This window comes from Scomber scombrus, chromosome 2 (assembly GCF_963691925.1).
Source record: "Scomber scombrus chromosome 2, fScoSco1.1, whole genome shotgun sequence".
Taxonomy (NCBI): Eukaryota; Metazoa; Chordata; class Actinopteri; order Scombriformes; family Scombridae; genus Scomber; species Scomber scombrus.
In genome coordinates, this window is record NC_084971.1 from 35,395,868 (window position 1) to 35,410,353 (window position 14,486).

General features: G+C 41.7%; 2 protein-coding genes across 2 annotated transcripts in view; both read left to right on the forward strand.

Moving 5' to 3' along the window:
* The window catches only part of LOC133987292 (erythroid membrane-associated protein-like), a 74,797-nt gene that overhangs the window by 46,323 nt on the left and 13,988 nt on the right, over positions 1-14,486 (forward strand). The gene's annotated exons all lie outside the window — the stretch shown is intronic.
* The window catches only part of LOC133999831 (NACHT, LRR and PYD domains-containing protein 1 homolog), a 37,465-nt gene that overhangs the window by 17,870 nt on the left and 5,109 nt on the right, over positions 1-14,486 (forward strand). The window contains exons 4-8 of the mRNA XM_062439155.1: positions 7,900-7,934; positions 8,073-8,143; positions 8,458-8,672; positions 8,770-9,020; positions 9,529-9,660. Coding sequence (XP_062295139.1) covers positions 7,900-7,934; positions 8,073-8,143; positions 8,458-8,672; positions 8,770-9,020; positions 9,529-9,660 — 704 coding nt within the window. The remainder of the gene's footprint in view (positions 1-7,899; positions 7,935-8,072; positions 8,144-8,457; positions 8,673-8,769; positions 9,021-9,528; positions 9,661-14,486) is intronic.

Consider the following 14,486-nt stretch of genomic DNA (forward strand, 5'->3'; position numbering starts at 1 on the left):
TTTTCCTCCGTTTTAAAGTTTGAATCACATTTCTACGTGCAGGTATGAGAGAGCTAGGTGACTCTGAAAAAAGGCGAAATTTTGTGGTTTAAAAAAAAAATTCCCATTCATTTTCAATGGAGAAATTTCCCGGTATTTTGGGAATAACTCTGGGAAAAATTGGATTCTGGACATTCTGAATAATAGCACCCATCTCCCGATCGAGCCGCACGTTTTGATGTATATATTGTAGGGGTTTTCTCAAAGCTGTGGGAGGAGTTACGCGCCGAAATTTGGCGGAAGAATAAAAAGAAGAAGAATAATAAGTATGGTGAAGATTAATAGATGCCTCGGGGCTTCGCCCCGAGGCACTCCCCTCTGCAGTATTACTGCTGAGGGGAGTGCCTCGGAGCGTAGCACCCGTGGCACTAATTAATAATAAGTATGGTGAAGAACAAGAGATGCCTCGGGGCTTCGCCCCGAGGCACTCCCCTCTGCAGTATTACTGTTGAGGGGAGTGCCTCGGAGCGTAGCACCCGTGGCACTAATAAGTATGGTGAAGAATAAGAGATGCCTCGGGGCTTCGCCCCGAGGCACTCCCCTCTGCAGTATTACTGCTGAGGGGAGTGCCTCGGAGCGTAGCACCCGTGGCACTAACTAGAAAATTCCAGGGAAATTTTGAGTGCCACGGGACTGCTGCCGGAACGAGTCCACGATTTATTTCCAGTGTTCAAAACTGGACCCTGATCATATTCTGGTTTCGAGTATTAAGTACATCTTACTAGTCAGTATCAAGTGTAATGTACTTTATTCTCAACTTAACATACCTGAAATATTAAGTAAATGTTAATCATATTTAAGCATAAATAATACTTATTTAAACTAATTAATTAAAGTCTACTTCATTTTTTTCACAGACAGGAACATCACTGTTATGAAATTAATAAGTAAATCTTATCATTAAGAGAGTAAATTTTATTATAATTTTTTATGACTGGAATTCTGCTTGGAAATTGACTGGAAATAAATCATGTACTCATCCCGGTTCAAAAGTCAACCTGCATATTTAGTTTCGAGTATTAAGTACATCTTACTAGTCAGTATCAGGTGTAATCTACTTAATTCTCAACTTAACATCCCTGAAAATATTAAGTAAATGTTCATCATATTTAAGCATAAATAATATTTATTTAAACCAATTAAAGTCCCTGTAAAGTAAGAATAAATATGTGTTCTGAGTTTGACATACCACAGAAAAGTGTGTTGTTAACCACCCTGCCAAATGTGAATGATGAAAAAAATCGCCAAACATGTGAAGTTAGGCTTCAAAGTGGTGTAAAAATCAGCCTCTGGTCTCTGTCCCAAACGCTGTGGGCGTTCCCGCCAAATTCGCTGAAGCCCCGCCCCCTACCCAGTGTCACCTGTCAATCAAAGTCACCACCTCTGTGGGCGTTCCCGCCGAGTCTGCGGAAGCCCCGCCCCCTACAGAGTGTCAACTGTTAATCAAAGTCACCACCTCTACCCTAAACATGGATGCTATTGCTGAGAGCTAGCTTGGTTAACTGACAAAATAGACAGACAGGAATCAGCCAATCACAGAAAAGTAGGTCAGTTTCCGCCCAGCAACAGGCTGTCAAGGACAGCAGAGGTTCTACGGTTGCTACGGTGATTTGAGAATCTGCTTGGAAAAAATTCTCAAAATGCCTCAGAATTTGGCTTCTGACAAGGTCCCGAACAATTGCAAACTGTGAGAAAACCGTAACTCCTGTCCAAAAACCGAAAACACCGTGAGAGACACAGAAGCCGGCAGATTCTGACAGTGTTTATTTTATTCAGATACTCCTTAAAATGAGCGCGTCAGCTCAGTGCGAAGACAGAGAGAGATTCTTTTGAAAAAAAACAGACGATTACATTAGGGTCAATGGGGAGCGAGACAGGAATTGCCGCAGGTCTCGGCCCCCCCGTTTAAATTTTGTGCAGACCCCGCCTGTCAATGTCACATTTTATGAATCCCAACACCTATGTCTACATTTTGACAAAAAATTATTTGTCTCCTTTTCACGGTTTGGCCGTGAGCTCGAGTTAAAAATAAAAATTAAGTTCATATTTTACTGCTTCTCACACTCAAGCTAACTGACGCTTCCACTCTAACTTTGAAGAAAAAGTGATTTCCACTCCTCGTTTGACTGCTCATAGTTTGAAAAGTTTACATGTTATGTAAAAACTGTTTGGTGTTTTGGAGAGAGCACAAGTTGTCCCCTGTTTTAAAGTTTGAATCACATTTCTACGTGCAAGTATGAGAGAGCTAGGTGACTCTGAAAAAAGGTGAAAATTTGTGGTTTTAAAAAAAAATTCCCATTCATTTTCAATGGAGAAATTTCCCGGTATTTTGGGAATAACTCTGGGAAAAATTGGATTCTGGACATTCTGAATAATAGCACCCATCTCCCGATCGAGCCGCACGTTTTGATGTATATATTGTCGGGGTTTTCTCAAAGCTGTGGGAGGAGTTACGCGCCGAAATTTGGCGGAAGAATAAAAAGAATAAGAATAAGTATGGTGAAGATTAATAGATGCCTCGGGGCTTTGCCCCGAGGCACTCCCCTCTGCAGTATTACTGCTGAGGGGAGTGCCTCGGAGCGTAGCACCCGTGGCACTAATAAGTTTGAGCAATATTAAGAGATGCCTCGGGGCTTCGCCCCGAGGCACTCCCCTCTGCAGTATTACTGCTGAGGGGAGTGCCTCGGAGCGTAGCACCCGTGGCACTAATAAGAATAAGTATGGTGAAGATTAATAGATGCCTCGGAGCGTAGCACCCGTGGCACTAATAATAAGTATGGTGAAGATTAATAGATGCCTCGGGGCTTTGCCCCGAGGCACTCCCCTCTGCAGTATTACTGCTGAGGGGAGTGCCTCGGAGCGTAGCACCCGTGGCACTAATAAGCCCAATAATGGAGGCAAATATGCTCAAAATCCATGCAATAGTGGGGTGTCCTCCAAAGAGTCTGAAAATGTTATCCCATGGTTTTTGATTCAAATAGCCTCCTGTAGTGGTTGTTTCTTTATTAGTGCCACGGGTGCTATGCTCCGAGGCACTCTCTCAGCAGTAACACTGCAGACTGCACCATACTTATTCTTATTCTTCCGCCAAATTTCGGCGCGTAACTCCTCCCACAGCTTTGAGAAAACCCCAACAATATATACATCAAAACGTGCGGCTCGATCGGGAGATGGGTGCTATTATTCAGAATGTCCAGAATCCAATTTTTCCCAGAGTTATTCCCAAAATACTGGGAAATTTCTCCATTGAAAATGAATGGGAATTTTTTTTTTAAACCACAAAATTTCACCTTTTTTCAGAGTCACCTAGTCACCTAGCTCTCTCATACCTGCACGTAGAAATGTGATTCAAACTTTAAAACGGAGGAAAACTTGTGCTCTCTCCAAAACACCAAACTTTTTTTTACATAACATGTAAACTTTTCAAACTATGAGCAGTCAAACGAGGAGTGGAAATCACTTTTTCTTCAAAGTTAGCATCAGTTAGCTTGATTGTGAGAAGCAGTAAAATATTAACTTAATTTTTATTTTTAACTCGAGCTCACGGCCAAACCGTGAAAAGGAGACAAATAATTTTTTGTCAAAATGTAGACATAGGTGTTGGGATTCATAAAATGTGATGTTGACAGGCGGGGTCTACACAAATTTTAAACGGGGGGGCCGAGACCAGTGGCAATACCTGCCTTGCTCCCCATTGACTGTAATGTAATCGTCTTTGTTTTTACAAAAGAATCTCACTCTGTCTTCGCACTGAGCTTACGCGCTCATTTTAAGGAATATCTGAATAAAATAAACACTGACAGAATCTGCCGGCTTCTGTGTCTCTCACAGTGTTTTCGGTTTTTGGACAGGAGTTACGGTTTTCTCACAGTTTGCAATTGTTCGGGACCTTGTCAGAAGCCAAATTCTGGGGCATTTTGAGCATTTTTTCCAAGTAGATTCTCAAATCGCCCTAGCAACCGTAGAGACTCTGCTGACCTTGACAGCCTGTTGCTGGGCAGAAACTGACCTTCTTTTTTGTGATTGGTTAATTCCTGTCTGTCTATTTTGCCAGTTGACCGAGCTAGCTCTCAGCAATAGCATCCATGTTTAGGGTAGAGGTGGTGACTTTGATTGACAGGTGACACTCTGTAGGGGGCGGGGCTTCAGCGAACTCGGCGGGAACACCCACAGCGTTTGGGAGCAGAGACCAGAGGCTGATTTTTACACAACTTTGAAGCCTGATTTCACATATTTGGCGATTTTTTTAATCATTCACATTTGGCAGGGTGGTTAACAAAACACTTTTCTGTGGTATGTCAAACTCAGAACACATATAAATTATTATTATGGAATATAACACGTCTATGCATCAATACTGTGTCATATACACAGCACCACCTACTGGACACAGGAAGTCAGCCTCATATGACAAACATTATCCGATTTATATGAAATTTACAGGATGTGTTCTCCACATCACACACTACAACATGACATATAATTGGTGGGTGATCTCTAGCGCCACATAGTGGACACAGGCAGTGATATTTCACCACATCATGCGAAGTTTAATAAAAGCCTGCGTATGAAGACGTCTACCTGCGCGCCTTCCGACTGTGCCACAGCCCCTGGCACTCAAAATTTCCCTGGAATTTTCTAGTTGGTACTCACAATTCCTTCTTGGATCTCTCTAAGGTTCCTATTGCAACAGTTAAATTAAAGCTGCGAGCAGCGTTGGGCGGGATCTCGCCCCCTTGCGCACGTAGGGCCGCGGCGAAGCGGAAACGTTTCCGTCAGGTGCATTTAGACACATTCAGACCCGGGCATTTATTGGACACTGCAATATGTAGATATATGTTACATACACGATACTCTCTCTCTGTCTGTGTAGACATTTAGACTGAGCAACTGAAATGAACTGCCACTTTGATGAGTCAAACAGGAGAGGAACTTATTTCCAGTGAAACCTGTAGATATGTTTGTAGTTCATGCTCATGTAATTCGTGTTTGATCTAGACTTTGACAGCAATGTCAGTGAAATAGTTGACAGACTGCACAGATATCTAAAATAATAATTCAGTAAATAAACTTGAACAAGAATCTTCCTTATCAGGTATCATGACAAGTTTTCTCCACTGGGTGGCACACTAAGATCACAAATGAACCTGGCTCAGCCAGCTGCATACACACACACAGTCGTTGCCATGGTAGTTAACGACTGCAGAGCATGACAACAGAGCATGGTCAGACAGCAGGCAGAGTAGGGATTGAATGGGAGAGGAACAGGGTGCATATGTGTGTCCGCAGATCAAAAAGTATTAAACATAGCCAGACCAAATTACACACATCTATAGCTGAGACTTGTGGCTACATTTTGACGTTTGAATGGAGTCTGTAACTGAAAGTATGCAGGAATAATATATATATTTTGAAAAGCCTGAAAAATCGTTCGAAAATTCCACATGTAACGGCAAACTGTGCACTTCCTGTTGGATTTAGGTCAGTGGTGTCAGCATGTGATTTGTAGGACTTGATAAGACACACAATTGATTTTTGGTTTGATCTTTCTACGCCATTCCTATCAGGCATAGTGGCAGTTTTACTGTTTCTAGGTGGCGCTAGAGAGCCAATTTTGGCACTATTGGGGTTAATTTTTCAATTTTATCAAATTTATGGCCAGACCTGATGTGCGTGGTGAATTTGGTCTGTCCTGGAGCATGTTTAGGTGGTCAAATTTAGGGTCAAAGTGGCATTAGACTCTCCTCCCATTCATTGTCTATGGGAGCGTTTTGGCGAGGGTTTTTGGGCACTTGACCTTTGAGGGCTTCTAAAATCCAAACCGGACGAGTAATGAAAAAGTTGTTCTAAACTTTTTTGCAGCAGGGTGTGCTCAGTCAGCTATTTAAATTTGAAGCCGCCACGATGAAAAACGCCCTAGGACAAGATAACGTTTGTAGGAGGCCAAAAATCGTCAAAAATTCCACATGTAACAGCAAATTGTGCACTTCCTGTTGGATTTAGGTCAGGGGTGTCAGCGCATGATTTGTAGGTATTGATTAGACGAAAAAATGAGTTTTGGTTTGATCTTTCTACGACATTCTTATCAGGCGTAGTGGCCGTTTTAGTGTTTGTAGGTGGTGCTAGAGAGTTCGACGTTGTTTGTTTTTCCATTTTATCGAATTTTTCACCAGACCTGATGTGCGTTCTAAATTTGGTGAGTTTTGGAGCAGGTTTAGGGGGTCAAATTAAGGGTCAAAGAGGCGGTAGAATAATAATAATTAAAGCTGCGAGCAGCGTTGGGCGGGACATTGTTTGTTTGATGATTACATCAATGGGGGAGCGAGACAGGTATTGCCGCCGGTCTCGGCCCCCCCCCATTAAATTTTGTGCAGATCCCGCCTGTCAACGTCACATTTTATGAATCCCAACACCTATGTCTACATTTTGACAAAAAATGATTTGTCTGCTTTTCACGGTTTGGCAGTGAGCTTGAGTTAAAAATAAAAAATAAGGTTACTGCTTCTCGCACTCAAGCTAACTGACGCTTCCACTCTAACTTTGAAGAAAAAGTGATTTCCACTCCTCGTTTGACTGCTCATAGTTTGAAAAGTTTCCATGTTATGTAAAAACAGTTTTTGGAGAGAGCACAAGTTTTCCTTCGTTTAAAAAAAAAATCCCATTCATTTTCAATTTCAACACCAAAAGTCATAGCACCTCTTTCCCGATCGAGCCGCACGTTTTGATGTATATATTGTTGGGATTTTCTCAAAGCTGCGGGAGGAGTTACGAGCCAAAATTTGGCGAAAGAATAATAATAAAAAGTAAAAGTATGAGCAAGATTAATAGATGCCACGGGTGCTAAGCTTAGCACCCGTGGCACTAATAACACTGGGAGAACAGACCAGCGGAGTAAGGGGACTTAACTATCCATACTGTAAAGTCTGTCACTGCATGAATTGCGTGCACACATCTCTGAGGCAGAGTGGGAGGGGCGTGTCGTAACGCTGATGATATTCCAGCAGGTCATTTTATAAAATCTGTCACTGTTTTAAAACTGTCCACAGAAAAAAAAAGCCAAAAGTAAACACTGGATAAACAGATTCTCCTACATATAGCATAGCTTCCAAAAATATGTCAAGTTAAAAATCCAAATGGTTAAGGTGCTTATCACCACTAAAGTCAGAAGACACAAAAACACGACTCAGTAATACATCAAGGAGAGATTAAAAAATGCTTTATTAGCAATGGTCAAAAACACAGGAAGTCAGTCAGCGGAGCAGAGGTATCACTGGGGCAAGGCAGAGGTAAAGATCCAAAGAATCAGGCAGAACACTAGGAAACACTAGAAAGAACAAAAATGCTGGAACACTCACTACAGGTAGACATGATGATGTCTAGGGGCCAGGTAATCACACAAGCGGGAAACAGGAAGTGAAGTGACCTGAAATTAGGAAAAAATGTGAGTAAAATAAAACAGGAAATAATGTAAACTGAAAAAGGAAGATGAGACATGACACACGTAACTGTAATGGACTGGTTTGTTAGCAGTCACACTCTCATCTCATACTGTCTCATCAAGGTGAAAATACAAAAAAATAAAAAATAAACAATGATGTTATTAATCATACAAAAATAAAAATACATATTATGACTGCAACATCTATTTCACAAATGTGATGTTGGCCACTATTCAGTTGTATTTTCCTTCTCATGAGTAATTGTTAATTCAATAGCTACATGTAGTTAGCCTGTACATTAAAGATAAGAGAAGCTCTGTGAAGTGCTGCCACTTTTCCTCAACTTAGACTTTACTAAACTATATAATTATAAATATAAACATAACATAATTTAAAACATTTTGTGATGTTTCTTAACAAGGGACTTCAAGAAGCTCAGAGTCTGGAAGCATTACGGTAATCCCTTTCATTCATTAATCTGCTCACTTGTTTATTTCTTATTCACTTTATACATTTTTGTCCATTTGTGTGATGTTGTAAAATTAGTGATTAAACAGGAACAATTCTTCTTATTAACAAATGTGACTGATGCAGGACTCCAGTGACTGGACCACACTTGAACCTGAAGTGAACAGTCCAGATGCAGATGAAGCTCCAACTTACAGGTAACTGTGGTCATGTTACATTTACCTCCAAATAAAATGAAGGCAGCTACTGGTTGAGTTTACATTTACTCCATTCAGTCCCTTAAGTGTTTTTACCTGATAGTTGTTGAATCATGTCTCATCCTGTCGTTGTTTTATTCTAATCCATGAACTTAATACATATAAATGCCATGATAAAAAGCTTTTGTTTCATATTTTATGCATTGTGCTTTATATACATAATTAGCAATAATGAAAAGAAGTTATATATATATATATGTATATATATATATATATATATATATATATATATATATTTGTTTTTTTTCTTTCAGCCTTCAGTCTGAAGCAGGAAGGTTTGAATGTCGTGTCTCTAACTTGCAATGGGTCTGTAAAGAAAAAGTCAGCTTTAAGTACCAGTTCGGCACTTTGCCAGAATACATGGAGAGAACAGAACGTTTAGGATACATGCCTGCTGGACCCATACTTGACATCACAGTCATATCTGGGAAGTTAAATGAAGTGTACCTGCCACACTGGATCTGTACAGGTAAACAGACATAAGGAAATAATGAAGCATGAATTTAAATGTTTTGTGATACAGTTCCTTCCTCCTCACTAAACGTGTGTGCTTGTATTTTGTGCAGATGATTCTACAATATCAGACAAGTTTGCAGTACTACACGTTGATGATGCGTGTGGGGATGTTGTTGAAGAAGTGTCTGAGGTCACACCACACCATGTCAAGTTATTGGAACCAACTTTCTCTCCAAGAATGGTCCTGGTTAGACTCGGCCTTCCAGTGACAATAAAGTGCAACGTGTTAATATACTATAAACTGAAGCGATCCCTCAACCTACATGTGTACCTGATCCCACATGATCCTGGTCTACAAAAGGTTATTTAATATTTACTGTCACACATTTGTAATTGGGGGGGGGGGGTAAAACTACTAATATTACATTCATTACGATAAACTACTAATATTACATTCATTATGGTAAATGTACTAAATGGACAGCGTGTATTATCTTGCACAGACACAAACCTCAGTGCGCTGCGTTAGTAGATCGGTCAAGTTAGTACACGTTTTTACACACACAGACCTTTAGTAAATCAGACCCCAAGTATTTCCTCACTGATACACACATTATATTTAATGAAGGATGCTCTCCTCTGTTTAATCATTCGGCCATAATTCTACAGCACTGTATTTGGTTATTCTTGAAATAAATATTTCACAAAATTTATATGACATTAAAAATGTATTCTCAAAATAAAATTGCTGGAAATCTCACATGGCCCTAACACTCTGTTTTAAAAATCATTTTAAAACACAAATGAATATGTTTGCTACTGTAACCTAAAAGCAGCTTTGTAATTACAGTATATTGTTTTTTTTCTAGACAGTGCATCAGAGGGAAAACAAAGATGGATACAAAGAAATAAGAAAGCCACATCCAGACAGGTACCTGGGAATGGAACAAATATTCATCCTCACTGCAGACATGAACACAGCTAAAGTCACCCCCCCTCAGGTATAATCTGTACTGTCTGTCAGTTATTACATCACAGTCAGCCAACTCATGTGGAGTAGATCATTATTTAAATGAAGAATATGTACAGCATTAGTATTTGAGTGATCTCATGACTCAACACAATGAAACAGTGATCTCACACAGTAGGAAGTTGGGAGCAATGATACTAACTTCCTTCCTCAGAGCCTACAGGTAGATGTTGGGTAGAGGTTGTAGGAGCCATTTCTATGTCAATGTGTGGAAGGTACCAAATTGGGCCAGTAGGTGTACTAATGGTTGCCCTTTAAGAAGGATGATGTGTCTCTGCCCAACAACTTTTCTGTCGTGAAACAACGGTTACTTGGTCTGAAAAGGAAGTTCCTAAGAAATGAGCAGTTTTATGAGGAGTATAAAACATGCCTCAACGGGATGATCAGTAAGGGCCATGCAGAACAAGTACCTGTGCACCAGCTTGATGGTGGCAGTGGAAAGGTTTGGTATATCCCTCACCACGGTGTATATCATCCAAGGAAGAGGACTGGTGGTGCGGGTGGTGTTTGACTGCGGTGCAGCATGCAAGGGAACATCATTGAACCAGCAGCTCCTGCAAGGTCCCAACCAAGTACATTGCTTGGCATCCTCGTTAGGTTCAGGCAGGAACCAGTGGCAGTAATGGGTGACATCCAAGCAATGTTCCATCAAGTCAAGGTTGCAGAGGAGGACAGAGACTTCCTGCGCTTTTTGTGGTGGCTGAAAGGAGATCTGACCAAGGAGTTGGTTGAGTTTCGTATGACTGCTCATCTGTTTGGTGTGGTGTCCTCTCCAAGTTGTGCAAGCTTCGCTTTGAGGAAAACAGCAGATGACAATCAGTCTGACTTTCCAGCTGCGGTGGTTCAAACAGTCAAGGAGAACTTTTATGTTGATGACTGTCTGAAGAGCATGGGCTCTGAAGAGGAAGCCACCCTCATGGTCAAAAATCTTACTTCGCTCTGTAAAAAGGGAGGCTTCACTCTGACCAAATGGGGGCACCATGTTGCATACTCTTCCTGAGGAACACAGAGCTAAAGATCTGCATGAACTCAATCTGGATAGAGACAAACTTCCTGTGGAAAGAGCTCTTGGGCTGCAGTGGTGTGCTGAGACTGATGCATTTAACTTCAAGATGGATGTCCAACAAAAGACTTGCACCAGACGGGGAATGTTGTCTGTCTCTAGTTCTGTATATGATCCTCTGGGGTTTCTTGCACCAGTTGTGCTGCCTGCTAAAATCATGCTGCAGGAGCTGTGTAGAAGAAATTTGGGATGGGACGAGACCACACCCCAGGACATCTTGCAGCAGTGGACAAGATGGATGGAGGACCTGGATATGCTCTCTGAGTTTAAGGTTGAAAGGTGCATTAAACCTAAGGGCTTTGGACATCCCATACATGCTCAGCTACATCATTTTCTGGACGCTAGTGAAGCAGGATATGGAGTTGTCACTTATCTCAGGATGCAGAATAGTAAAAATGACATCCATGTTGCATTCCTCATGGGTAAGGCTAGTGTTACCCCTTTAAAGACTGTTACCATTCCTCGCTTGGAGCTGACTGCTGCCGTTTTGGCTGTTTGTGTTGACCTCATGCTGAAGGCAGAGCTTAAGCTCCAGCTGCAAGAGTCAGTCTTTTGGACAGACAGCACTTCTTTGCTGAAATATATAATGAATGAAGACAAGCGTTTCCATACATTCGTGGCCAACAGGATCTCGACTATCAGAGGAGCCACTAGAACTGCACAATGGCGGTATGTGAGCTCTAAGGAAAATCCTGCTGATGTTGCATCCAGAGGAATGAGAGCAACAAAGATTTGGAGAAGAGATTGCTCCGCTGTCATCTGGGAAAGCTACTGTGAGCAGACACAGTGTTCTCTACAGGTTGGACCCATATTTGGATAATGGGCTTTCTGAGAGTTGGAGGACGGTTGACTAAGGGCTCTCTGCCAGAAGAAACTAAGCATCCACTTCTCCTCTCCAAGGATCAACATGTTGCTACTCTCATCCTAAGGCACATTCACAGGCAGCTTGGCCATAGTCGGCACAATCACACGCTGTCCACACTGAGAAGGAATTACTGGGTCACAAGTGCCAACTCAGCGGTGAGAAAGGTCATAACAGAATGTGGTTTCTGCAGGAGGTATAATGGAAGAATGGGGGAGCAAAAAATGGCAGATTTGCCAAAGGAAAGGATTCTTCCTGATTATCCACCGTTTACCAACGTTGGCATTGACTATTTCGGACCAATTGTTGTGAGCAAAGGACGAGGCACAGTCAAACGCTATGGTGTGGTTTTCACCTGTTTAAGCAGCAGAGCGGTCCATTTGGAGGTGGCTAACTCTTTGGATACAGATGCATGCATCAATGCTCTGCGTCGTTTCATCTGCAGGAGAGGTCAAGTTGCTCATATTCAGTCCGACAATGCAACCAACTTCATCGGAGCAGAGAGAGAGCTAAGGGATGCGCTCGCATCGTTGAATCATGCACAAATCCAAGGAGCTTTGCGGAAGGATGGAGTTATTTGGAGGTTCAATCCTCCAGCAGGTTCACATCATGGTGGAGTCTGGGAGCATGTAATCCGCATGGTGAGAAGGATTCTGAGTTCAGTGCTTCAACAGCAGAGTCTGGATGACGATGGACTTCAAACAGTAATGTGTGAAGCTGAAACCATCTTAAACGACCGGCCGATCACCAAACTCTCAGATGATCCAAACGATTTGGAGCCGCTCACTCCCAATCATATCTTGCTCATGAAAGGAAGACCATCCTTACCACCTGGATTGTTTGAGCCACATGATCTATATGTAAAAAGAAGATGGAGACAGGTCCAGTATATATCTGACCTTTTCTGGAAACGATGGGTACGGGAATACCTACCTCTGTTGCAGGAAAATGGAACCAGGAAAGGAGGAATCTTAAGTCTGGAGATATTGTGGTCATAATGGATGCTACTGCCCCATGAGGCTCCTGGCCAGTAGGAACAGTCTTGGAGGCTTTTCGGGATAAAAGGGGACTTGTGCGTTTGCAAACAAAGTCTAGTATCATTGAACGTCCTGTGACAAAGCTTTGCTTACTTTATGAGGTTACAGATTAGCAGGTCAACTCAGTTCCTTTGTATGTGGTACAGGAAAGTATTTTGTAAAATGTGTTCATGTATTATTTTGATTATGGCTTCATGGTTTGCATTTAAAATAATTGTATGTCTGGTATCCATTACAATTAGGGGCTGGTATGTAGGAGCCATTTCTATGTCAATGTGTGGAAGGTACCAAAGTGGGCCAGTAGGTGTCCTCATGGTGTTGGGTGTACATTTCTGTATAGGTGGGAACTTTCTGACAGGTGTCAGGTGTTGCTAGACGGAGGAGCACACAGTTTTTCGACCGCTCCGGTCTCCGTCACGTTTGTCTTGTTGTCTGTGGCACAGCTGAATGGACTTTATATGCACTGGCAATGGATACTTGCATGTCATTGAATATCCTTGAAACGGTGAGAAATAAAATACGCATCAAATCAAGAAGGAAATCAGGAAGCTGTTTGTTTCACTAGACACAAGTTATAGTCGTGCAGTAGCCAGCACGTCGACTACTCTTAGCCTATCTATGCAGCCCCTCAGTGGCTTTAAGTTTTAGATTTAGCCGCTACAGAGGTCTTTTGAAATGTTGTGAATCTATGAACAACAGCAGTAAGAAACCTAACCTGTATGAGCAGTGTGGCAGCAGGCATGAAGCAAAAGTGTGAGCAGAGTACTGATGACTTAAATAAACCGGCTTGATTATCATCAGCCGGTGCAGTGAGCCGGAGCAGGCGCAACCAAGTCTCACTGCAGTTCTTAAGATAGCCCCAAAATGTAATCTATTGATTAAAATCCAGTTATCCACAAATATTATATATACTCAGCATTTCGTTGAGTTATCCAGGAAACTTTCTTGTTTTTGTGTTAAGAAATGTTGAGGATATACACTACCGTTCAAAAGTTTGGGGTCACATTGAAATGTCCTTATTTTTGAAGGAAAAGCACTGTACTTTTCAATGAAGATAACTTTAAACTAGTCTTAACTTTAAAGAAATACACTCTATACATTGCTAATGTGGTAAATGACTATTCTAGCTGCAAATGTCTGGTTTTTGGTGCAATATCTACATAGGTGTATAGAGGCCCATTTCCAGCAACTATCACTCCAGTGTTCTAATGGTACAATGTGTTTGCTCATTGGCTCAGAAGGCTAATTGATGATTAGAAAACCCTTGTGCAATCATGTTCACACATCTGAAAACAGTTTAGTTCGTTACAGAAGCTACAAAACTGACCTTCCTTTGAGCAGATTGAGTTTCTGGAGCATCACATTTGTGGGGTCCATTAAACGCTCAAAATGGCCAGAAAAAGAGAACTTTCATCTGAAACTCGACAGTCTATTCTTGTTCTTAGAAATGAAGGCTATTCCATGCGAGAAATTGCTAAGAAATTGAAGATTTCCTACAACCGTGTGTACTACTCCCTTCAGAGGACAGCACAAACAGGCTCTAACCAGAGTAGAAAAAGAAGTGGGAGGCCGCGTTGCACAACTGAGCAAGAAGATAAGTACATTAGAGTCTCTAGTTTGAGAAACAGACGCCTCACAGGTCCCCAACTGGCATCTTCATTAAATAGTACCCGCAAAACACCAGTGTCAACATCTACAGTGAAGAGGCGGCTGCGGGATTCTGAGCTTCAGGGCAGAGTGGCAAAGAAAAAGCCATATCTGAGACTGGCCAATAAAAGAAAAAGATTAAGATGGGCAAAAGAACACAGACATTGGACAGAGGAAGACTGGAAAAA